Source organism: Carcharhinus amblyrhynchos, chromosome 6 (assembly GCF_965287045.1).
Source record: "Carcharhinus amblyrhynchos chromosome 6, sCarAmb.v2.hapA, whole genome shotgun sequence".
NCBI classification, from domain to species: domain Eukaryota; kingdom Metazoa; phylum Chordata; class Chondrichthyes; order Carcharhiniformes; family Carcharhinidae; genus Carcharhinus; species Carcharhinus amblyrhynchos.
Window position 1 is genome coordinate 51,645,160 of NC_137329.1, and position 26,761 is coordinate 51,671,920.

The following is a 26,761-nucleotide window of genomic DNA, read 5'->3' on the forward strand; positions in this document are numbered from 1 at the left end:
CAACTGAGAATGATGCTTAAAATGGAACAGCAAAGTTATGGTTAAATTTATCATTATAGGCAGGGTCTTGGAAAATTTCTTAATAATGGGAATTTAATAATTCCACATCTACAACAGACTACATACCAAAGGCTAAAAAAAATAAGATTAGAATAGACTGGCTGGCTCTACCGACCAGCATGGATATGGTTTCCTTCAGGGTCATAAATGTTCTATGTTTCTATGTTAAAGCTTTCTGAAATTAGAATTTGAATTTAATCCCTCTGCTAATTGCAGAGATGTTAAGAACCTGACACCAAATGATTTGCACTAGTAAACAAAGCTAATTTATTTGGCACTAGAGAGAAGTGAACGTTGGCCAGAAGTTTGTTGCTGACTCTGTCCCATGCCAATACTGGGTGAGGGCAGGATCAGGCTTGACTGTGATGCCACACTGTGGTCAAAGAGTCTGCCAATGTTCACCTACAAGACTCGGACATGAATACAAAGTGGCAGCTGAGAATGCTTAAAATAAAACAGCTGAGTTATGATCAGGTTTCCCTTTAAAGATATGGTCTCAGGAAAGTTCTTATCAATTGGAATCAATAATTCTGCTCCTGCTCTGAGCAACAGACCAAAGCCAGAAAGTGGGATTCTGTTCATACTCTGACATATTAGAATAGATTTGGAGGCGTTAAGAAGCAGTGTTTGACTTCCATTCATAAATTTTAAATAAAATGTCAAAATTAACTTTTTTCTTAAGATTTCATGAGGATGCCCGCCATTCACCTCAAAAGAATTCTACTTTAAAAATTCGGCAAGTCCAAGTACTGAGTTGTATCAATTATTCAACATATTTAATTGATCTTCATGACAGTCAGAAAGTAAAACATAATTATTGTCTGGTATCTGACTGTAAAAGTAAAGGTTCCCAAAAGCCAACATTGGAGTATGCATTCCAGATTTTGTACTGCAGATTCCAAACTGCATTCCCTTCTTCCATGGCTGGATAAATAATACACTGCAAGTTGTAGAAAAGAGTAATTGTCCCTGGAGTGCAGATTGCATTTTTTTATCATCTTTATTTTTTAAGCTCAACATCTGGCTCACTTCTTGAGATCTAAGAGGACAAGATGCTGAGCCTGCTGAGTTGGCGTTACACTCTTTGCAAGAAAAGATCAACCATATTTTTAATCTTTAAGGATGTGGCAGTGCAATGGTCATGTTACTGGACTAGCAATCCAGAAGCATAGGCTAGTAACCCAATGAGTGAGAGTTCAAATTCCACCATGGCACGCTGAGAACTTTAATTCTAGAATTTAAAAATAAAACTGGTGCCAGTTAAGGTTCCTCAACCAATGGGAAGAAAACTTCCCACTCTTACACTTATGTGATTCCCGCTCCATTCCAAGATGGTCAGTTCATAACCACCTTTCTTCACCTAAAGAATGGGGAGCCTCTAGAATTCTCTGCCCGTTGAAGTGGTGGAGGCTACCTCGCTAAATATTTTTAAGACGCGGGTTGATGGGTTTTTGATAAGAGAGGGGATTAAGGGTTATGGGGAGAGGGCGGGAATGTGGAACTGAGCCACGACAGATCAGCCATGATCTTATTGAATGGCGGGGCAGGCTCGAAGGGCTAGTTGGCCTACTCCTGCTCCTATTTCTTATGTTCTTATGTGCCTGTGGAATTCGTTACCACAGGAAGTAGTTGATGCCAAAACATTGAAGATATTTATGAGGCAGCTAGATATAGCACTTGGGATGAACAGGACCAAAGGTTATAGGGAAAAAGCAGGATTAAGCTATTGAGTTGTACGATCAGCCATGATTGTAATGAATGGAGGGGCAGGTTTGAAGGGCCAAATGGCCTCCTCCTAACTTCTATGTTTTAGTTGTTAGGGATTAACAATAAATATTGGCCCTATCTTTGACACTCACATCCCAAGAACAAATAAAAAAAACACTTAGATCAGTTGGTTTAGTTGCAACCTTTAAAGATACCTGAATCAAAACATTGAACCAGAAGGCAGATTTCTTGTGGTCAGAAGGACAATTGAAGTCTATTAAGTATTTCCCTTATACACTTTGGAGATTTAGCACTGACGGTTACATAATTTGTATGTCATGTTGCTATGGTCACAGCTAGTGCTGTATCAAGTTAATTCTAAAGGATCATGTTAATCCTGAAAAATCAATTTAAGAACCATTTTGATGATCAAATTTGGAACACTACACTGTAAGATTCTTTCCCATCACCACCATTCCCCAATTTCAAATCTTCTCTCATTTACCTTCTTCTATTGAAGGGTTAAACTTCTAATTTCAATGGCCACTCTCCAGTATCTTGCCCGAGTAGTCCTTGTTTCTGGCAGGTACCGTGGGCCATAGTACAACATCCCAATCAAGCCTGATACAGCCCTGATATCAGTACGGGACACAATTAGCAGCCAGAATTCTGGCCAATCTTCACCTCTCTATAATGCCAACCAAATTAGCTGTGTTCAAAAATACACTATATTTGGCATCAGGTCCTTGCAATTAGCCGAGGGTTAAGTCAAAATTCTAATTTGTCCAAAGAAACTTTCAACTATGGTTGGATGTGATATTCTCTTGCATTTGAACTGTTTTCATGTGGGGGGGGTGGTGGCCTCAGAATCAAAATTTAGCCCAGAGCAATTTATTCTGGATGCAAATTTCAAACCAATCTTTCCCAAACACATGAATGCCTCAGTACATGCAGCCATCAAAAGAATCTACTCATCCTGCATCGTATCTGTGTCTGGACCACCTTGCACCAAAGGAAATATATCGTTTATAGGATTTCACAGAGCAGCACCAGAATCACAGATTCCTAGAGTGCAGAAGAGATCTTTTGGTCCATCAAGTCTGCAATGACACATGAGAACCACCTAACCTACCTACTTAATCCCATTTACCAACACTTGACCCATAGCCCTGAATGTTAAGATGTGCCAAGTACTCACCCAGGTACTTTTTAAAGAATGTGAGACAACCCACCTCAATAAATAAAGATTTTTTTAAAACTCAGCAAGATCAGAAAGTTGTTCTCCACTTCTATGCACAAAAGGGTAATAGAAATCTGGAACTTATTCTTTCTCAAAATTCTGCTGGGGCCTAGGCCAGTTGCAAATTACAAACTAGAGATCAATAGATTTTTGTTCAGCAAAGCCATTATGGACTATACAATCAAGGTGGGTAGATGGAGTTAAGATATAGGTCGGCCATGATCTAAATAAATGGCAAAACAGGCTTTAAGGGACTGAATGGCCTACTGCTTTTCACATACTCCTTATCATGTGCTCCAACAACATGTAGTTAACAGTGACAGTACTGTTTCAATTTAAGTTTTGGTAAACTTTTACGAGCCAAACACAAAGGTCAGCTCCCACAGGCAATCATACAGCACTTATGGACTGAAGTGAGGCTTTATGTGCAGAAGTCGCCAGTAATAGTATGCTATGAATGAATGTTTTTTGTCTCTGAATTGCATACTGAATTTCCATTATATGCCATCTCTACTGAAGGCAAACATCTCACACTCCAGATACTTAAACAGAATAAACCACAAAAAAACTTCAGGCAAAAACAAGGAGCCAGGAGCAAGTTGCTGAAGTCAGTTCAAGTAACAGCAGCTTGAATCACTTCTTGAAAGAGCTGAACAGACAAATCAATTGGGTGAGTTCTTCACAGATCTTTCACACTGTCAAAATGGAAGCAGCTACCTGATCAATACTGGTTAGTTTTTTGTGCAGCTAAGTAGGGACAGCTACCTTGAGAAACATGTCTTGCCTCCACAATTACTGAAGCTAGGTCTAAACAGTAACTAACTGCTACATCAAAAGGCTGATTCTTAAATTCTAAAATCCTTTGAAAATACAAGCTCACTTTTAAGAGGTCAGTCTGCAAGACAATAGTACTGGAAAGCAAGTTTCATAATAAGCACACAAAGCACAAAAGATGTTTATCCTTCATGTCAGACAAGTGCTATCTTTGTTATATCCTTAATAGATTATCAACAAAGCTCAATGATGCATATTAATAATTTCTACCACTTGACGATTGCTAACCAGGATATGAATCTGGGTAAACAATTGACTGTACTTACTTGACTGACTTTTTTGTTTTGTTATACATTTCTATTAGAGCCAAAAGGAGTCTTGCTTCCAGAATTGTTTCAGAAAACATTTTTTAAGATGATATCTCTTAACACATTACATTTTTAAGCTAAGAAATCCAGTAAAAGAAACTCCCATTGATAGAGTCACAGTTATTCACAACACAGAAGGAGGCCAGTTGGCCCAATGAGTCAATGTCAGCTCTGAGCAATCTAGTCAGTCCCACTTCCCCACTCAATCCCCGTGGCCTTGCATGTTTATTTCCTTCAAGCACCCATCCAATTTCCTTTTGAAATCATGTTCTGTTCCCATTACCACTACCGTTATGGGCGGAGTGTTCCAAGTTCTCATAAAACAACTGACATTGATATAGCATCTTTATTATAGCAAATCAACCAAGGTGCATCACAAGAGCATTACTGAACAACATTTGGCACACAGGGAGTTACAAGGAAAGGTGACAAAACACATGGTAAAAAAAGATAGGTTTTGAAAAGTGTCTTAAACAAGAGAGAGCACAACAGAGAGATTGAGGAGCAAAGAGGTTTACAAAAAAAATCCCAGGGTTTAGGGCCAGCCGACTGAAGACGCAATCACTAATAGAGTCATAGAGGTTTACAGCATGGAAACAGGCCCTTCGGTCCTACTTGTCCATGTCACCCTTTTTAAACCCCTAAGCTAGTCCCAATTGCCTGCGTTTGGCCCATATCCCTCTATATCCATCTTACCCATGTAACTGTCTAGACGCTTTTTAAAAGACAAAATTGTACCTGCCTCTACGACTACCTCTGGCAGTTCGTTGCAGACACTCATCACGCTCTGAGTGAAACAATTGCTGCTCTGGACCCTTCTGTATCTCTCCTGTCTCACCTTAAACTTATGCCCTCTAGTTTTAGGCTCCCCTACATTTGGGAAAAGATATTGACGATCTAGCTGATCTATGCCCCTCATTATTTTATAGGCCTCTATAAGATCACCCTCAGCCTCCTACGCTCTAGGGAAAAAAGTCCCAGTCTATCCAGCCTCTCCTTATAACACAAACTGTCAAGTCCCAGCTGCATCCTAGTAAATCTTTTCTGCTTTCTTTCTAGTTTAATAATATCCTTTCTATAATAGGGTGACTAGAACTGTACACAGTATTCCATGATAGCAAATGATGCCCAGAAGTCCAGAATTGGAGGTACACAGATACCTTGAAGGAATGAAGGCTGAAAATGGTTCTAGAGATAGGGATGGGTACAGAGACCAGACAAGGGAGCTAGAAAACCACATCTGCCATACAGATCATTCACATCTTGCCTGGTTTTAATTCTGTTAATATGTCCTTCCAAAACCATATCTGCTTTCTCATACAATTACAATCTGTGTCAAGGTCTGAAAATTGTCAGCCCTTGAAGAATCCATCATGCAAACCAGCCTCCCTTCCACTGACTCTATCTATACTCCCCGCTGCCTTGGCAAAGCATAATTAAGGAACCCTCGCACTCCCTTTGACATTCTCTCTTCCATCTTCCGTCGGGAAAAAGATACAAAAGTCTGAGGTCATGTACCAACCGACTCAAGAACAGCTTCTTCCCTGCTGCGATCAGACTTTTGAATGGGCCTAACTTGCATTAAGTTGATCTTTCTCTACACCCAAACTGTAACTGTAACATTACATTCTGCACTCTCTCGTTTCCTTCTCTATGAACTGTATGCTCTGTATGGCATGCAAGAAACAATACTTTTCTCTCTATGCTAATAAATGTGACAACAATAAATCAAACCAAATCACCATTTGAGACAACGCGTTCAACAGATGCATGAAATGACTATGTCCTACAAAAAAAAGATTTCCCTTCTGAAGATCTAATGTGGAAAATTGCCTCGGCTGACTGAGCTTTGCAACAAGAGGGTGCTATATTTGGCAACAAAAGATAATGGAAGCTGCGTGACAGTCTTAAGCTCAGGACTAATGCCTACAGATCGATGGTGAATAAGATCAATGACTGTCTGCTACATTTCCTAAAGCACTTAACAAGACAGATGTACAATGAAACTAAAATTACATTTTTGCCATCAGTCTCCTTGAAACAAGATCTATAATTATGAACAGGAAAAAAATTGTATTTTTAACAACAGGAAGTGATGCTAGTCTCAAACAACACAATGTTTGAAGAAAATTAGTCTCTCCACATGACATATTCCAAGATAAACCTGGGCAGTAAAGTTTAAAAACAAATACACAACAAGTTTCAAAGTTCACAGCTACTTAAGATGGACATAAGCCAAAGGCCATTATAACCATTATCAAGCCCAGGCCTGCCAGAGTACAAAATAAAACTATGAATGTGAAGGTCTGCTTGAAAAGGCTTGATGATGAGTTGGAAGAGGAGAAATAGCAACTGCTTTGAATATGTAGCCCACAAACTGTTTATAGTCAAATATGTGCAACAAGCAAATCAATTGGTTAGGAAATCTGTGTGGCTAGTCCCCAGTTTAGCTGTCTAAATGCCACACTATGGAGCCTTCAGTGTTTCTGTACATTACAATTGGTGGTCAGCAGTTCCACATGATCACCCCATAGAATCTCAGGGGGAAATTTAAACATCAAAGTAAAATGTGACTGAAGGGATCAATAAAATACCCCAATCCCTGTGATGCCCAAAGGGCATGGAAAGCCTCAATAATAGTGACAGACTCCATTTCCAGGAATGATCACCCCATAGACAATGCAGGGAAATTCTACAAGTAGTTTAGTAGGCAAATACAGCCACAAAGGCCAAACTCCAAATTCAACTCCTAATCTGGGGCGGCATAGAAGCACAGTGATCAGCACTGCTGTTTCACAGCGCCGGGGACCCGGGTTCGATTCCCAGCTTGGGTCGCTGTCTGTGTGGAGTTTGCATGTTTTCCCTGTGTCTGTGTGGGTTTCCTCAGGTGCTCCAGTTTCCTCCCACATTCTGAAAGACATGTTGGTGAGGTGCACTGACCTGAACAGGCGACGGACTGTGGCGACTAGGGAAATTTCACAGTAACTTCATTGCAGTGTTAAAGTAAACCTTATTTGTAACTAATAAATACACTTTAAAAAAAAACTTTTTAGTCTGTACTTGGTTAGTTCACAGACAGCAACAATATTATTTGCCTCGGTGTCCCATGCTAGGAAAGGCAGAAAAGAAAGAACAGTTTGTGCTTTGGATAGCTACCTAGCAATGAATGCTGGACTGTGATCTTGTGTAGCTGTCCAATGAAGACAGGGTTTCAGTTGACTGTGACACCTTCTGTAACCAAATAGCTTGTCAACTTCACTGTCAAAGTCACAAATTAATAGCCACTTAAAACATTAGAGGGCTGCAAGACTTATGGAAACAGGCCCCGGAAACAGGGCTATCCCACAGATCAGTCCAGCAATAGCCTGACATAGCCATATTCACGGAATCATATCTCACAGACAGTGTCCCAAACAACGCCATCATCATTCCCAGTTATGTCCTGTCCCACCAGCAGAACAGGCCCATACGAGGTAGTGGCACACTGGTATAGAGTCAGTATGATGTTGATCCGGGAGCCCTGAACATTGATTTCGGATCTCATGAAAGTCTCATAGCATCAGAAGTTTATTTATTAGTCACAAGTAAGGCTTACATTACACTGCAATTAAGTTACTGTGAAATTCCCCTAGTCGCCACACTCCGGCGCCTGTTCAGGTCAATACCCCTAACCAGCATATCTTCAGACTGTGGGAACAAACCGGAGTCATCAGATCAAATAAGAACATAAGAACATAAGAAATAGGAGCAGGAGTAGGCCATCTAGCCCTTCGAGCCTGCCCCGCCATTCAATAAGATCATGGCTGATCTGTCGTGGCTCAGTTCCACATTCCCGCCCTCTCCCCATAACCCTTAATCCCCTCGCTTATCAAAAACCCATCAACCCACGTCTTAAAAATATTTAGCGAGGCAGCCTCCACCACTTCAACGGGCAGAGAATTCCAGAGATTCACCACCTTTGAGTGAAGAAGTTCCTCCTCAACTCCGTTCTAAACCGCCCTCCCTTTATCTTGAGGCTGTGCCCCCTAGTCCTACTGTCCTTCCTGAGCGGGAAGAGTCTCTCCACCTCTATCCTATCCATCATCTTATACGTCTCAATGAGATCTCCCCTCATTCTTCTAACTCCAACGAGTACAAGCCTAGTTTATTCAGCCTCTCCTCATAGCTCAATCCCCTCAACTCCGGTATCAGCCTAGTAAACCTCCTCTGCACTCCCTCCAAGGCCAAAATATCCTTGTGTAAGTGCGGCGACCAAAACTGCACACAGTACTCCAGCTGCGGCCTCACCAATGCCCTATACAGCCGCAGCAAGACCTCCCTACTTTTATATTCAATCCCCCTCGCTATGAAGGCCAGCATCCCATTAGCCTTCCTGACCACCTGCTGCACCTGCAGGCTGGGTTTTTGCGACTCGTGCACAAGGACCCCGAGGTCCCTCTGCACCGTCGCCTGCTGCAGATTTTCGCCATGTAAGTAATAGTCCTTCCTACCAAAGTGGACCACCTCGCACTTGCCAACATTAAATTCCATTTGCCAGTTCCTGGCCCATTCGCCCAGCCTATCTAGATCCTTCTGCAGACTCTCCACACCCTCCGCGCAATTTGCTGTTCCACCAATCTTGGTGTCATCAGCAAATTTCGACACCCTACACTTGGTTCCCTCCTCCAGATCATCTATATAAATGGTAAATAGCTGAGGCCCCAGCACCGACCCCGGGGCACTCCACTAGTCACCAACCGCCAATCCGAATAGCACCCGTTGACCCCCACTCTCTGCCTCCTATTTGACAACCAATCCTCTATCCACGCTAACACCCTACCCCCAACTCCGTGCCCCCTTACCTTCTGCAATAACCTCTTGTGAGGTACCTTGTCAAACGCCTTCTGAAAATCAAGAAAGACCACATCCACCGGCTCTCCTCTATCCACCGCCCTAGACACATCCTCACAGAACTCCAATAAATTTGTCAGACACGACTTCCCCCTAACGAAACTGTGCCGCGTCTGCTCTATCAAGCAATTCTCCTCAAGATGCCTCGCTATTTCCTCCTTGATGATATATGGCCAAGAAAACCTCCTACTGATTACCACCTACTACTCAGCCCTCAGCAGATGAATCATTACACTAAGTTTACACCACTGAGGTGTACATCTCTTTGGCGGACTTCAACATCCATCATCAACTGTAGTGCTGTAGCACCACTACTGATGATGCTGGCTGAGTTCTGAATATCATAGCTGCTAGACTGGGCCTGTGGTAGTTGGTGAGGGAACTAACAAGAGGTAAAATTTTAATGGATTTAATCCTGACCACCACACAGTCCTTGTGGCAACAAAATCCCTTCTTCACAATGAGGATGCCTTAACCTGTTTTGTGTGGTACCATCACCATGCTAAATGGGATAAATTTCTAACAGATCTACAACTCAAAACAGGGCATTACTATGCGTTGTGGGCCATCAACAGGAGCAAATTGCATTCAACCACAATCTGTAAGCTCATGGCCTGGCGTTCCCCCATTCTAACATTACCACAAAGCCTGGGATCAATTCTGGTTTGACGAAGATTGCAGGAGGGCATATCAGGAGTAGCAACAGACATACCTGAAAATGAGGTGTCAACCTGGTGAAGCTACTACATAGGACTACTTGGTGTCAAAAATCAGAAGCAGCAAGCAATAGACAGAGCTAAACAATTCCACAACCAACCGATTAGACTAAAGCACTACACTTTCGTCACATTCAGTCATAAATGCTGATACACAATTAAACAAATAACAAGAGGAGGTCCACAAATATCCCTATCCTCAATGAAGGGGTAGAACCTAGCACCTCAATGCTAGAAGACAAGACTGAAACATTTGCAACCATCTTAAGCCAGGAATGCTGCATGGATGATCCATCTTGGCCTTCTACTGAGGTCCCCAACCTCACAGATGTCAGCCTTCAGCCAATTTGATTCATTCACTTTGATATCAAAAAAATGGCTGAAGGCATTGGATCCTGCAAAGGCAATGTGCCCTGATAACATTCCAGCAATAGTACTGAAAACCTGTGCGCCAGAACTTACCACGTCCCTAGCCAAACTGGTTCAGTACAGCTACAACATTGGCATCTACCCGACAATTTGGAAAATTGCCCAGGTACATCCCGTCCACAAAAAACAGGAAAAGTCCAAACCAACCAATTACTACTCTATCAGTCTACCTTCAATTATCAGCAAAGGAAAGAAAGGGGTCATCAACAGTACTATTAAGCAGCACTTTCTTAACAATAACCTGCACACTGTCCCTCAGCTTGGATTCTTCCGGGGTTCCTCAGCTCCTGACTCCATTATAGCCTTGGTCTAAACGTGGACAAAAGAGCTGAAGTTGGTGAGGTGAGAGTGACATCCTTGACCTTAAATCCAGGGGAATTTGACTAAGTGTGCCATTAGGTCAGAGGCTGGGAATTCTGGAACAAGTAATGCACCTCCTAAATCCACAAAGCTTGTCCACCATCTACAAGACACAAGTCAGGAATGTAACTGAGTGTGACTACTCTACACTTGCCTGGCAAAGTGTAATTCCAATGAAACTCAAGAAGTTTGATGCAATTCAGGAGAGCAACTCGCTTAATGGACACCTATCGACCAAACACTATTGATACATAATGGCAACAGTTTGTACCATCTCCAAGATGCATTGCAACAACTCACAAAGGCTCCTTTGACAGTATCTTCCAAACCTGTTACTTCCAATACTTAGAAGGTCAAGAACAGCAGACATTTGTGAATATTACCACCTGTGAGCTTCCCTCCAATTGCTCCATTGTTGATGCTTGGTCAAAATCCTGGAGCTCTCTTTCTAAGAGCTTCCTAAGAGTGGGTGTACCTAAACCACATCCCACAAAAGAATTTTTAAAACTCTCTATCAAGATTCAGCACCTAACAAGGGGAGACAAAGGCAAAAGAGACAGAGATTTTCCATAACGCATTTTTCATTTGACCCTCTTATTTCACCAATTACTGATATCAATTACCCTGCATATACACATATGGAAGTCTCCATAGAGAACAATGCACAATGCCTCATATATGTTCTTTCCTAGTCATATTATTGGTGTCGATAGTGCACCCAGTACAGGTAGTGTTTTAACATCACCAATGTCTGTTTATGTATTTTTAAAAAAACATTCTTTCCATCACATGGCAATCTGGGCATTCAGTAAAACTACCTTGTTTGTGCACTGCTTTGAATGTATAATGGCTCAGTTCACGAGGACCAAGGGGAAAAAGACTCATACAGCAAGATTTTCTAAGCTTTACCAATGAAGCAGCCATTCAGATGGAAATTAATACAAGAATAGGACTCAGCAAAATAAACCACAAATACTCAGTTCGTAAATAATAGTCACAAAGGGTCAGCTGTGGCTCAATGGATAACATTTTTGCAGAGTCAGAGGCTGTGGTTTCAATTTCGACTCCACAAAATAAAGCACAAAGTCAAGGCTGCGGGAGTGCTGCACTGTCAGAGATGCTGCATTTTGGATGAAATGTTACACTGCGGTCCGACTGCCCCCTCAGGGGGTGTAGAAGATCCCACAGCCATTATTCTGAAGAAAAGCAGGGGAGCTCCCCCAGCATTCTGGCCAATATTCTACAAACATCACTGAGACAGGTGATCCCTTTGCTTTAAGGGGGCTTTATAGCAGGCAAACTGACTGCCACATGTCACCCATTGCAACAGTGACAATACTTCAAAAATATTAATTGATTGCAAAGCGCTTTTGAGGCATCTTGACGTTGCAAAAGGCACTATATAAATGCAGATCTTTAAATGTAATTTTTTTTCTGTAATTAAATTTACGTACGATTCTGTGGAATTAGGATTTTTAAGATGGTACTTAATATCAATGAAGCTATCCTAAAGTCATCAGTAGCATTCAAGTGCACTGTCAGAAGGAGAAACCACACAAAAGTGGGTACAGGTTAGTGAAAGACTAACACTGAAGGAAAAATTAGAAAAGGAAGCAATATGCAAGGTCTGTGGATAGAATGTCAGACAGAAAAGTGAGAGGCAAACTGACCCAAAAAGAGACATACCACACAAACAAGGATGGGGCAATAAAGAATGGAAGCCAGAAACAAGGTTTATTTTCTCTTTTAATGTCAGTCAAGATTAGTTTTAAATTAATGTGTTGGTATTGAGTACTATTGGGAATATTACGTTCTGCTGCTCCTTTTCCTCACTAATGTCAACACTTCAACCATCAGGAGCCAAAAGTAGGCTTGACCGTTGTAACTGGCAGTGTGTGAAGGCTAATAAAATAGCCCCAAAAGAATAATAAATCATTGCACAAACACTTTTGCTTTCCAGTCACACATCAGCCTAGCATGGAAAAAGATACACAAAAGTGTGCTATGGTCTGTAACATAGCAAACCAATCACTTTATGAGCCCACAGGAATATCACTGTAAACCCATGCCACACTCTCTCTCTTGGACACCTTCTGTGCATTCTGTACACTTGTACAAGCAAAAATAGCTTTCCAATTACATTTCAAGGGCATGGGAGCAAAAACCAGGAAATAAGACACTAGGTCCAATGACATTTACTGAAAATATCCTCTGTTACTGTAAACAATTGCTACAGTGAAAGGACCTGCTGGTGGGTTCGATCAGTTGACAACTTTACTATAATTTTAAACCAATTCACTGTTGCTATGTGTCAAACAAACTAGAAAAGGTTGCTCTCAGTTTCTCCTTGCCAAAAACACATTTGATCACAACAAAGAATTTGCTTTAAAAAAGGCAGATCAATATGTTTAGACAGACTTAAGTAGGAAAAAAATGAATCCTCACAAGTCTTACATTTATACTGTTTATTGACGAAAAAGCCTCAAAACTTGAAAATCAAGACCTTTCACAATCCAAAAACTTAGTGCACTAACAGTATGCAACCCTTGATGTGATGGTCCCCAATCGAAAAAAAGGTAAAATATCCCCCCCTCCACCCCAACCCACCCAGTTTTACAGCCAACCTAGCTTGATAGTGGAAGGCTAAACTCCTGTATTTTTAAGAAATCAATTTTCCATAACAATTTAAAATTCATAAAACTGAATCAAACACTTGTGCTGATACAGTACATAAAGGCTTAAATTTGGGGCAAGGTACTGCTCTACAGGAAAAATACTCACATCAAAAACTGTAAGATGCAGAGAAAAATTGCATTTGACCACAACATTTCAGTGCTTGAAAGGGATAGAAAGAACCAAAGAACAGAAACAGCTGTGATATCTGTGAGATGGTTGACTTGGTAATTTATAAGCAAAATTATGTTTCAGATCAAACTTACTTCCCTAGTTCGTAGTGTTTGCTCTGTTTATGCTCAACATTAACACAAAGCCAGCGAAGAATTAGGTAAGAGGGCACTGTAAAAGGATAGGTCTGATGGTGTACTATGTTCTCTTTGTGCTTTGGTTTCAGCTCAACGGAAGACAATGCAATTGCTAATTACGCTACTGCAGTGTGGATTTAAAATGATTATACAGTGATTATGCTTTTTAAATGGACTTTCAAAAGGAAAATAATTCCAGTGATTAGAACGCGATGCATCGGTCAGCCCAGTGGGGCAATGGCTGGGAGAAAGCACCATTGATAGAGGTGACACATGTTATGCCCCATTCACGTGGAACTTGTCTTATTTCTGCTTCCTTGGTCTACAACAGTATAGACTGGAGATTTATGTTGTGTTATCGCACATTTGAATAAGAACTTCTCTTTCAGAGGGCCCACTGAAAGTTCTAAGCACCTAACCGGAGTAGAATCAATTATTCATACAGATAACCAGAAACTGGCCAGACAAGTTTTTTTTTCCTCGCGAAACACATTAATTTAAGAACGTCAAGCTAATAAGGTGCTACATCTTTATATCTGATGAGGAGTGCTGGTGAAGGAGTAGAAATCGAGTTAATAAAATGGTGTCTTGGGAAAAGAAGAGATGGGTAAGGCACAGGTCCTTGGCTCTGCTCTTTTCCACTAATGCAGTTAAGCAGGCACTGTTCTTTAACACCTCATGCAATAAAACTCAATCCTGTCATCCAGTGCTAAGGCCAACCACAAAGTCTCTTCAATCATATTTACATTCTCCATCAAGGAGTCAAAATAAGAGCTACTTGCTCATTTCACAGAGACAACACACAAAATCAGGATGAGAAGGGAACTCCCAGCCTCATCCTCCGAAGTCATCAAAATGGATTTTCCACCCAGAAACCACAGGGTTGGTCATCATTTGCACTGAGCAATGGTCAACAGGTTCAAATAATGCCACACCCAATGGAGCAGCAGCATACTTTAAGATTGAGCTTGCTTGAGTCTTTCAGTACGGTCTGAGCACTAATGGTATAATTCTGTAAAATCATTTCACCAGTGGCAGTGGAATTTAAGGTAAGATTACACATTACAATATAAATCTAGAAAGATGCTGTGCTACCATCTAGCATAGTGAGAGAAAGTCTGCTTTCCTAAAAGCAGGAAGTGCAATGTTTGAAGACAATACTGCCATCTAGAGGATAAGAGCTTTTTTAAAATCATATTGAACATATTTAATTATAAACAGGCATCTTCAATATGCTCTGTGAATATACCAATATTTTCTGTCGCTCTTTTGATAGAATCATAGAACCCTACAGTGCAGAAAGAGGTCATTCAGCCCAACGAGTCTACAACAACCACATCCCACACAGGCCCTACCCCCATATCCCTACATTTTACCTGCTAATCCCTCTAACCCACGCATCTCAGGACACTAAGGGGCAATATTAGCATGGCCAACCAACCTAGCCCACACTTCTTTGGATGTGTGGGTTAGGTTGGTTGGCCATGCTAAATGGATAAATGGATAGAAGCTTATTTGAAAATGAATTGTGATCTTACAATAAGAAGCCTTTCACATATGGAACATTGGTAGATATTTACATTGACACATACAAACATCAACATTGTATAATATGTCAAAAATAATCCATGAACAATTACTGTGATCTTTAGGTTAAGAGCAGGAGGAGGCTATTCAGCCCCTCAAGCCTACTCCACCATTTATAAAGATCCTGGCTGATCCACTTAAATGCCATCATTCTGCACTATCCCTGTATCCTTTGATGTCATTAGTATTTATTGACCTCTACTTTGAGCATGCTCGGTAACTGAGCCTCCACAGCCTTTTGGAGTAGAGAATTTCAAAGAATTCCTCCTCATCTTATTCCTAAATACCCTACCTCGTATTCTGCGACTATGTCTCCTGGTTCTAGACACTCCCTCAACCAGGGAGACATCCTTCCTGCATCCACGCTGTTGAGCCCCAAAATAATTTGGCACTCTTCGATGAGATCACTCCCCATTCTTATTAACCCAGAAAACAAGCTGCAAAGATTAGTACAAACAAAAGGACTGAATGTGGATTTTTAGCATTTGAATTTCAAGCACCTGGCACTTTATGTTGTGGTTATGATAGAACTGTATAATCATATCTGGAAATAGAGAACCACCCCCTTGAACAGCAAAGTTATGATATGGAAATATGATATGTGATGTAAGGATTTCCTCCTCTTTAGTAGTCCAGGAACCAACTTGTGAATGAGATCAGGGAACATAAGGAGGCAATGACAGTGTTAGAATCTACCATGAAATGAAGCAAAGAAACGACTGCTTTACAAGCTGCATCACATTTCCCCTTTAGATTCAAATGCCATTCTTTAGAATTCTCTACCCGCAAGGGCTGTGGAGGCTCAGTCACTGAGTATGTTCAGAGTAGAGGTTGATAGGATTCTAGATACTAATGACATCAAGGATGAAAATTGGCTCACTCACCACAAGTACACTACCAATTGTGGCAGAAAGTTTGTAAGCTCAAATCGGACTCTCAAGGAACATCACAATGGAGGAAGTTGTAACAGTTTCGAGCTTCCACTGAAATAATGCTCCGGGTCCCAGTGATGCCAACATGCAGCAGCAGTACATGACTTAGTTCCGCAATTTCAGTTCTTACCCATGAGAAGGAAAAGCCCTGTGCTACTAAATAGATAAGGGACAGCATTAAACTAAATGAAAGGGCTTACTAAAATGTAAAAAAAAGCATAGATTCTACTGAATGGGAATGATACAAAGGCCAGTTAGCTTAACATCCATGTTGGGAAAATTGTTGATAGAGTCTATAATCAAGGATAGGGCAATAAACACCTTAAGTATTTTCAGATGTCAGAGAGCCAACATGGATTCATGACCGGTAGGTCATGCCAAACAAACCTCATTGAATTTTTTGGGTAATGGACAGAGGAATCTTTACAGATGATGTTTATGTGGACTTCGAGAAGGTTTTGATAAAGTCTCACACAAGAGACTGCTAACTAAGGTAGAAGTCCTGAGAATTGAGGACAAATTACGACATAGCCGGGAAATTGATCAAGTGGCAAGCGACAGAAAGTAGGGATACTGGGTAGATACTCAAATTGGCAGGATGTGATTAGTGGTGCCCCACAAGGATCTGTGTTAGGGCCCAATTGTTCACATTATTTATTAATGACTTAGATAATGGCACAGAAAGCCATGTATCCAAATTTACTGATGACACAAAGTTAGGCAGCAACATAGACATTATAGATGATAGGATAAAATTACGAAGGGATATTGACAGATTAGGTGAATGGACAAAATTGTGGCATTTCAATCTAGACAAGTGTGAGGTTATTCATTTTGGACCAAAAAAGGATAGATCAGAGTACTTTCTAGATAGCATGAAGTTAAATATATTAGATTTCCAAAGAGACTTGGGACTCAAGTGCACCGATCTTTAAAATGCCACAAACAGGTGTAAAAAAATTATCAAAAATGTTTAAAGTTTATTTATTAGTGTCACAAGTAGGCTTACATTAACACTGCAATGAAGTTACTGTGAATATTCCCTAGTTGCCACACTCTGGCACCGGTTCAGATACACTGAGGGAGAATTTAGCTTGGCCAATGCACCTAATGTTTCAGACTGCAGGAGGAAACCGGGGCACCCAGAGGAAACTCACATAGACAGAAAGAATGTGCAGACTCCACACAGACGGTAATCCAAGCTGGCACTGAACCTGGGTCCCTGGTGGTGTGAGGCAACAGTGCTAACCACTGTGCCACCATACTGTCCCAAGAAGGTTAATGGAATGTTGGCTTTTGTATCTAGAGGGCTGGTTATAAGGATGCAGAAGTTATGCTGCAGCTATACAAAACCCAGGTTAGGCCCCACTTGGAGCACTGTAAGCAGGTCTGGGCACCACGCCTCAGGAAGAATATATTGACCTCGGATGGAGTGCATTGTAGGTTTGCAAGAATGATACCTGGACTTCACATTTTCAATTATGAGTAGAGATTATGAAATTTACCCATTTTCTCTAGAAGTTAGCAGGTTAAGGGGTGATCTGATCAAAGTCTTCAAGGTATTGACAGGATAGATAAAGACTATTGCCATTGGTTAGAGATTCTACAAGTAGGGGCATAGTCTAAAAGTTAGCACCAGACTGTTCAGAAAGATGTCACAAAGCATGGTAGAGGTTTGGAACTCTCTTCCATGAACAGTTGATTCTAGATCAGTTGCTAGCTTTAAACTGAGACAAATAAATTTTTGTTAAGTAAAGTATTAAGGGATATGAGCCAAAGGTAGATATATGGAGTTAGGCCACAGTTAATAATCTCATTGAATGGTGGAATAGGCTTGATGGGCTGAATGGCCTACCCCTGTTCCTATGAATAGAACTCCAAGAAGAGTGAAGAGAACAGTTTTTTAATTTGAGAAATGAAAGGGGAATTTTCATTTGCAGCACAATGCACAATATTCTGAGCATTTTGAGACTAATAACTTTTTTTAAGCAAGTCTTATCAATAGTGATAATACATGTAGAAAAATTGGTTCCAGTCTTATAAATAACCTCTAAATGCCCCAAGAGAAACCAGAACAAAACAAAATGTAATATGAATGTCATCAAATGAATGTTCTAAATCACTGACCAGTAAAAACCGGTCATCAGGACCATTCTTCAGCCCAAGCTCAGTGGCTGAATTCATGCCTGAGTCAGTAGATTGTGGCATCAAGCCCCCAGACCTGAGCACATGATATAGATAGACCAAGAGCACAATGGAGTACTACATAACTGAAGGTGCTATCTTTTCGGTGAACATTAAACTGGGACCCTGATTGCCTGATCAGGACAACATAGAAAAATCCCACTGCTCTGTTCGAAAAGCAGAGCAATTCTGCTGATGTCCTGGCCAAACTCTCCCCATCAATCAACACCACCAAAAACAGAATGTTCCCAAAATGTGGATCTCAGAATAATGTCAAGACCGCAAGAGAGGGTGCCAAGGAAATTTACTAGAATGGTATCAGTTATATGGAAACAGTGCTCTTCTCAAAGCGGGAAAGATTGAAGAGAGACTTGATAGAGCTGTTCAAAATCATAAAAGTTTTGATAGGGTAAAGAAAGAGAATTGATACAGAAACTGTTTCTATTGGCAGCAGTGCCAGTAACCTGACAATATAGATTTAAGGAAACTGACAAAAGAACCTGGAGTTTATTTTATGTTGCAATGTACGACCTGAAATGACAGTGGAAGCAAATTTAGCAACTTTCAGAGAAATTTTGCGGATTATGGTGAAAGAACCAGTCTAATTGGATTATTCCTTCAAAGTGGATGGCTGAATAACCTTCTTCGATGTTGTATCATTCTTTTTTTGCTATTGGTGGAGCTTTCCTGTGTGCATTACAACAGCAACCACATCTCAAATACAATTTATTAGCCATAAAGCACTTGTGCAACATTCTGAGATGATTCTGTGTTTTCTGTGTTTTCTCTACTAACACCAAGGTTCTCATATGATTCTTAACACTGCCTCACTTAAGGAATACATATTGCAAGCATTAGTGTAAGAGTAAAATCTCATTCATTTTAGCAAAAGTCAAAACAGACTTTGGTGGTATTTTGTTTAAACTATTATAAAGCCTGACAAATAATAATATTCAGCTGCTGCACAGAAATATTGAAATGCTGCAAGTATTTTAACTGTATGTTTTTGTCATAAGGCAGGGAGTTTTTTGGACTTATTAAAATTGGGAATACGCCTTCCAAACCAGAATGTCATGACTTATGAGGAGCAAGGTGACATCCCAGAAAGGGTCAGCATTTGTGGCTATGTCCACATTTTTTGCCACCGGGATCCAAGTTGCAAGACTGAAATACAAATTGTATCATGCCAAAACTAAACTTAATCATGAAATCCAACCTGACTACAGAGGATCAGTTACCAGAACTTTTTTTAAAAATCTTTTGGGAAGCAAATAGTATTGTTACATATTTCAGGAAGTTATTCCACACACATCCCCATTTTGAATGCTCAGCAATCACAGAGTGCAAGTCATATTCTGGAGTTTTGGGTTTTTCGGTGTACTTATCCAAGCATTAGGGGCAGAGATTAATTAAGAATAGAGGCACTTTGGTCACTCATCCTGAGGTACGTTAAGCTGAGGAAGAGAGAAGCTCAGGGTGCTGCCTCTTCATAGATTACTGTCCTGTAACAGGCTCTCGCACACCAAATAATATTCTCCTTCCATATTAACCTGCATCCTTCTCCTAGGAGCCAGTCAAGGTGTTCAAGAGATGGATTTGCCCTATGATATGAAACAACATTGTATGAAAGACTTCTTGTGACAGCTTAATGAGCTCATGGATTCAAACCTGATTCCAGGAACTAGTACTAAGGGAATGTGTTGCATTGTGAGACATTATCATTCAGGCAAGATATTAAATCAAGACCCATTTTTCCCATTCAGGTGAGCATAACTGATCCATGGAACCTCCCAATGCTTACAGTTCAATCAACACCAAAACAGATTAAGTAGGTTTTTTTGCTCACATGTTATGAGCCAGACCTCACTCAGCACAAATTGAAAGCCATACTTTCTTGCCTAATAGTGACTGTGAAATACTTTGGGATATTCTGAGGGATGAAAGGGGGCCACATAAAAGTACATTCGCTTTCTCATACTCTCAGACGGACTATGACGTTTGACCCGATAGCAATGTTTTGTGGACTTCAAAGTAGCCTATTGCACACAAAGTGGTTTGCAATATCAGGAGCTGTTGAAAATGCAGGTTCTTTTATTTTCCCCAACTGTGTAAACATCTGACCATGAAGTTTCCACTACATAATGTATGTAACAAAACCACAGCCGAAAGTTAGGCAAGTGGCTCACTGGGGTCAATTTGCTGATTCACCTCTCCTCAGAGAACTATTTAGGTGTTCAAATCAGGAAATCGGTGGCCAGGATTTATGAGAAACTTTGTACCCAACACACAGTCAGTGGGAATATCTGCCTCACAAGGCTTACTTGCTTAAAAAAGTATTTTACCTCTCTTTCCCATTTTATTGTCAATTAGTCACCTCTGAAACTGTCCCATTCCATCATTTGGCAGCTTGTAAACAAGTGAGCAAACACAACACTTACTGACCCGACACACTGCTCCAACTAGCTCGTGAGGATTAAAAAAATAATTGCTGAAATAAAAATTAACGTTTCCTGTTTATCAAGAACAAGCTGCTCCAGGGAAGCCTTAACCTTCCTCTTCCCTAGCCACTCATTAACATCTGAATCATCTGCCAGACATTTTTACCACTGCCCTGCATCCAGCAAAACAGCTATCCGCGCTACTCACCACATTCTTTGGACATTTGTTCTCTTATTCAACTGCCATTCGTTTGAAATACAGAATTTGCAAACCACCACCCACGTTCAGCTCTCTTTAGCACTGCTTGTATAAAGCGGAAATAACGTTCAAGGACATGGGAGGAATATAATCTTTCTTCTTTTGAAATTTTGTCAATTTGGGGGGAAAAAAAATCACACAGATTTGATGACTCAATAGGTAAAAGCATCTTTAGATATCCTATTCAGCTAGACCGGCTGGTAGAGGGACGGTGGTTTTGCATGTTTTGTTGGGATAAGTCAGGCACAATGCAATAATACAACACAAAAGAAGGCTATTTAGTCCATTGTATCTGTGGTGGTTCTTTGAATAAGCTATCCAATTAGTCCCACTCCCGTTCTTTTCCCTTAGCCCTGCAATTTTCCTTTTGAATTATATATTCCATTCCCTTTGAAAATTATTACTGAATCTGCTTCCACCACCACCTTTCAGATAATGCATGCCAGATCACAACAATGCGCTCTGTACAAACATTTTTCATCTCCCAGCTTCTCTTGGCAATTATCTTAAATTTATGTCCTCTGGTTATCTACCCTCTTGCTAGCTGAAATAGTTTCTCTCCTTCTAACTCCATCAATCCCCTCAAACCCAGACACTATTGGGATTATAATGGTTACAGCGCAGGAGACTATTCAGCCAATCATACTCCTGCCAGCCCTCTGTAAGAACTCAATTAATGGTACCATCCTGCCTTTTCCCTGTAGCCCTGTGCATTTTCCCTGTTCAGATAAAGATCCAGTTTCCTTTTGAAAGCCAGAATTGAATCTAACCACACCACACTTCTAAGCAGTACATTCCAAATCCTAATCATTCACTGTGTAAATAGTTTTTTCTCATGCCATCTTTGGTTCTTTAATTCACTGTGTAAATAGTTTTTTCTCATGCCATCTTTGGTTCTTTAATATTTACCTTAGATTACTGTCCACTGGTTCTTTCAGGCAATGGAAACAGAATTTCTCTACTCTGTCCAGACCCCTCATGATGTTGAGCACTTCTATCAAATTTCCTCCCACACTTCTCCTCCCCAAGGAGAACAACACCTGGTTCACCATGAAACTGAAGTCTCTCATTCCTGGAAACATTCTCATAATTTAATACCTTCCCTCTTTATAAAAAGTGTGTTGCCCAGGAATGGACACAATGCTCTAATTGAGGTCAAACTTTATAGAGGATCACTGCAACTTTGTTACTCCTTTACTTTATATCTCTATCTATAAAGCCCAGGATCCTGTAAATCTTGTTAACAACTTTCTCAACCTCCCTGCCATCTTCAATGATTTGCACACATTCATCCCCTGCTCTTTTCCCATTCAGGTATAACTGGTCCATGGAACCTCCCAATGCTTTTACTTCAATCAACACCAAAACAGATTAAGTAGGCTTTTTTTGCTCACATGTTATGTGCCAGACCTCACTAAGCACAAATTGAAAGCCATATTTTCTTGCCTAATAGTGATTGTGAAATACTTAGGCATATTCTGAGGGATGAAAGGGGCCACATAAAAGTACATTCGTTTTCTCATACTCTCAGACAGACTATGACGTTTGACCCAATAGCAATGTTTATCACCTTTAGAAGTGTCACTTTTTTTTATTTTGCCTCACCTTATTCTCCATTCCTAATATGGATCACTTCACATTTCTCTGGATTAAGTTTTATCTGCTACATTCGGCCAAGAACAACAGGATGTAAACCAGAGCTTCTTCTCCCAATTACTATCCAACACAGTGAGTGATGCACAAATTATTCACCATCTTCCGGAAACATTTTGGAACGAGTTAAAATCCTACGCTCTAGTCTACAGCGTTGCCCTTTTATGGAATATATGCTGAAGGTCAGTTTTTCTAGGACATTTCCTGACAGAGCTATTCATCATCACGGAATTCAAGAAGGTGCCTGAGTTCTGAAATTCATAATTCTAGACTGCTGAATGAAACTCAGTGCCTCAGTTATGAAGGGAAGATTGGAGTCTGCTAGTTCTTTGATGTCAGCAGTAAATGAGAGTAACTGCTTATTCGCAAGGGAGGCAATTGAAGCACTTCCAATGTGAACAGGAATGTCTTGCAATGAACCCTCGTCTCTCAAAGGTGTTGGCAAACCCTGGCAAGCAAGAGTTCGCACCAGATTCTGTGAAGCATTTTAAAAAAGTATGCTAAAATGTATAAATTCCAAGCACCTCTACAGGGTTCAGCCATGGATAATAAAACTATTAGCTCCTTTCATGAAAGGAAAAATGTCCAGCTAAAATGCAAATATCACAGTTGGCACTGGAATGCCTTTAATTTAATTTAAATGTATTTTATGAAAGGATGGAAGGGAATGAGTTTCAGGAAATCACAGCAAAATTTTTGAGTCTAAATGAGGAATACACAAAATATTTTCTCCATTATCAAGCAAGAAAACTGCCTTCATGTACAATAACCACTTAATCTGTATGTAGGCAATTAAACAACGGAGTTATAACTTAGGTTAAGAAGAAGAAGGGAAGCCAATCATGGCCAGGTCTTGAGAGCTATGGTAAATAAGACAAAAAGAAATTGGCTTGAACTTACCAGCTGAACATACGCGACTTTATAATCAGGACGCTTCACTCTCTGATTCTTATGATTTCTCTTCTTGTTAGTACCTAAACAATAGTTTTGAGTGACCATGAGTAATATACATTCAGAGGTTATATCCCAGTGCAGTACATTTAATGAAAAGTTACAAGTGTTATACAGTATGCTTTCTAATGCACTGCTCAAATTGACTGGATCATCGTCACTACCACACTAAATACTAAAGTCTTCAGGTTTGTGATCACACCATTTTATCACCATCATCCAGCCATCTGTTCTTCCAGACAGACTTCCCAGTGTTCAACTTAATCTGCCTTGTGATGCCAGACAATTGGATGCTCACTACAATCTGTTTGTCCTTCCTCCCTTTATACTCCTCAGACTTCTTCTCTCACCAGCAGACAAGTCTTGGGCATTCTTCCTTTCCATGTATTACCAACCTCAGTAATATTTCTTTACACTCCCTATCCTCCAGTCCTCTGCAATTCAATCAGGATGCTTTCTCCTTGTTCCACTTTTATTTAGTACTGAAACCTCCAGTACTCCTGTTTTTCCTTTTGAAACCTCCAGTACTCTTGTTTTCCTTTCTTCATGCCCCCAGCGCTGCAGTCTGCCTAACCATCATCATTAGTCAAATGTCACCAAAACTCTGTCTCAGCTATGATGTGAAGTCCTCAAATAATGCCACTCTTCACTTAAAACAGAAGTCTGCACAAACTTCCACAGGGACACTCGGCTGAGAAGCACCCTTCACAAGAAATCTTTACTGTCCTACATAAAAAATGTGCAAAAGCTATTCTTGAATACCTTCAACAATACTAGTTCAAACTGAACAATTTACTCCACGTACGTTCTGAAATTACCATCCCTCATTCCTCAACATTTAAACAAGTGAAATGCATTTGCAGTACTGATACAGGAGGAATTAAAAAAAACTCCTTCAACAACTCTTATAGCTAATATATAGCCCAATGTGGAACTAAATTATACACAGCAGAAAGATATCAGATTCAATCCCTAACTCTTATCAATCTAGCTTACAGGAGCAGCAGACAAACTAAAATTTAGCTCTGAAGATGTCCTCCGGGTTCTCTGATTTCCTCCCATAGTCCAAAGATCTGCAGGTTAGGTGGATTGGTTATGCTAAAAACTTGCCCCTTAGGGGCAAATACGTAGGGTTACAGGTTAGGACATGTGGGGGGTGGGGGGATTGTTGTCTGTGCAGGCTTGATGGGCCGAATAGCCTCCTTCTGTAATGTAGGCATTCTATAGAGAATTGAAACGTAAACTGTTTCTCTCTGCACAGATGCTGCCAGACCTGCTGAGTTTCTCCAACATTTTCTGTTTCTCATTAAAGTTAAAATTGATCTCTGTACCCAGGTTCAAGGAGATTTTAAAAAATGGGTTCTCCCTCCTCATTTTTATCCAGCGATTCGATCGGAAAAAGAGTTTTAGGAGCCTAGCATTTTAGGATAGTTTTAGGGTGTAAAGTGGATTCGGCCAAGTTGTGATGTCCTGCCCTACTGAACTCTTTGTCCCAAACACTAGCTCAATCACCTGGAAAAACAAAGATCTGACAAAGCTGTTCATTCACCAGGAAATGGTGTGACTTGTGGTCAATGTTTAAGTAAGGTTCATTGTGACAGCACACATGCTGCTCTATTATCAGCACCAGCAATTTACAAAACTTACAGTATTGTATCCTGGTCCTCACAGCAGCCACTGGAACATCATAGATGCCCTGCAGGTAATTCTTCACGTCAAATTTTGTCATCCTGAAAAACACAGGTTAGAAATCTAAGATAATTTTTTAAAAATCTTAAAATATTAATGTTTGCATAAATAAACTGCCAAAAGTTTTTGCACACGTAAGATCCAGAGTCTGACCATTATGCAACCTCAAATCTCATGTGTGGCACAGTGGTTAGCACTGCCACCTCACAATGCCAGTGACCTGGGTGCCAGGGACCAGGTTCCATTCCCAGCTTGGGTCACTGTCTATGTGGAGTCTGCACATTCTCCCTGTGTCTGCGTGGGTTTCCTCAGGGTGCTCCCGTCCAAAAGACATGCTGGTTAGGTGCGTTGGCCATGCTAAATTCTCCCTCATTGTACCTAAACAGATGCCGGAGTGTGGTGACCAGGAGATTTGCACTGTAACTTCAGCACAGTGTTAATATTACTTGTGACACTAATAAACTTTAAACGTTTTGCAGACATGGTATTGTCACTGGACTAGTAATCCAGAGATCCACTCTAATATTCTGGGGACCAGAGTTCAAATCCCACCATGGCATTGGTGGAATTTAAATATAATTTTTTAAAAGTCTGAAATTAGCCATGAAACCATTGTTGATTGTTGTAAAAACCCATCTGATTCTCTAATGTCCTTTAGGGAAGGAAACCTGCTGACTTGGTCTGGCCTACATAACTCCACATCCACAGTAATGTGGTTCATTCTGAAATGTCCTCTGAAAGGCCAGGCAAACCACTCAGTTCATAGACAAAAAAAAATTGCCAATAAATGCTGGCCCAGCCTGTGATGCCCACATCCACTGAACTAATAAAAAAAATTTTCACAGCTTTGACTAGCAGTGGCAAGTTGTTGGTTGACTGACAGCATGCCACTGTTTCAATACATTGCTGTGTCATAACATAACAAGGCATTCGATAAGGTCCCCCATGCGAGACTTCTTGAGAAAGTGAGAGGGCACGGGATCCAAGTGGCTGTTGCCTTGTGGATCCAGAACTGGCTTGTCCGCAGAAGGCAGAGAGTGATTGTGGATGGGTCTTTTTCTGCATGGAGGTCAGTCACCAGTGGAATATCCCAGGGATCTGTTCTGGGACCCTTGCTTTTGTAATTTTCATAAAATGACCTGGATGAGGAAGTGGAGGGATGGGTTGGTAAGTTTGCCGATGACACGAAGGTTGGTGGTGTTGTAGATAGTTTGGAGGGATGTCAGAGGTTGCAGCGTGACATAGATAGGATGCAAGGCTGGGCGGAGAAGTGGCAGATGGATTTCAATCCGGATAAATGTGTAGTGGTCCATTTTGGCAGGTAAAATGGGATGAAGGAGTACAATATCAAGGGTAAGACTCTTAGCAGTGTAGAGGATCAGAAGGACCTTGGGGTCCAGGTCCATAGGACTCTTAAATTGGCATCACAGGTAGAAGATGTGGTTAAGAAGGCGTATAGTATACTAGCCTTCATTAATCAAGGGATTGAGTTTAGGAGTCGGGAGAAAATGTTGCAGCTTTATAAGACCCTAGTCAGACCTCT

At 40.7% G+C, this 26,761-nt stretch overlaps 1 protein-coding gene across 1 annotated transcript in view; it reads right to left on the reverse strand.

Moving 5' to 3' along the window:
• Positions 1-26,761, reverse strand: part of mrpl23 (mitochondrial ribosomal protein L23) — a 51,341-nt gene that overhangs the window by 9,481 nt on the left and 15,099 nt on the right. The window contains exons 3-4 of the mRNA XM_080190448.1: positions 25,177-25,259; positions 23,479-23,552 (exon numbers count right to left, since the gene is read on the reverse strand). Of these exons, the coding sequence (XP_080046574.1) occupies positions 23,479-23,552; positions 25,177-25,259 (157 nt within the window). The remainder of the gene's footprint in view (positions 1-23,478; positions 23,553-25,176; positions 25,260-26,761) is intronic.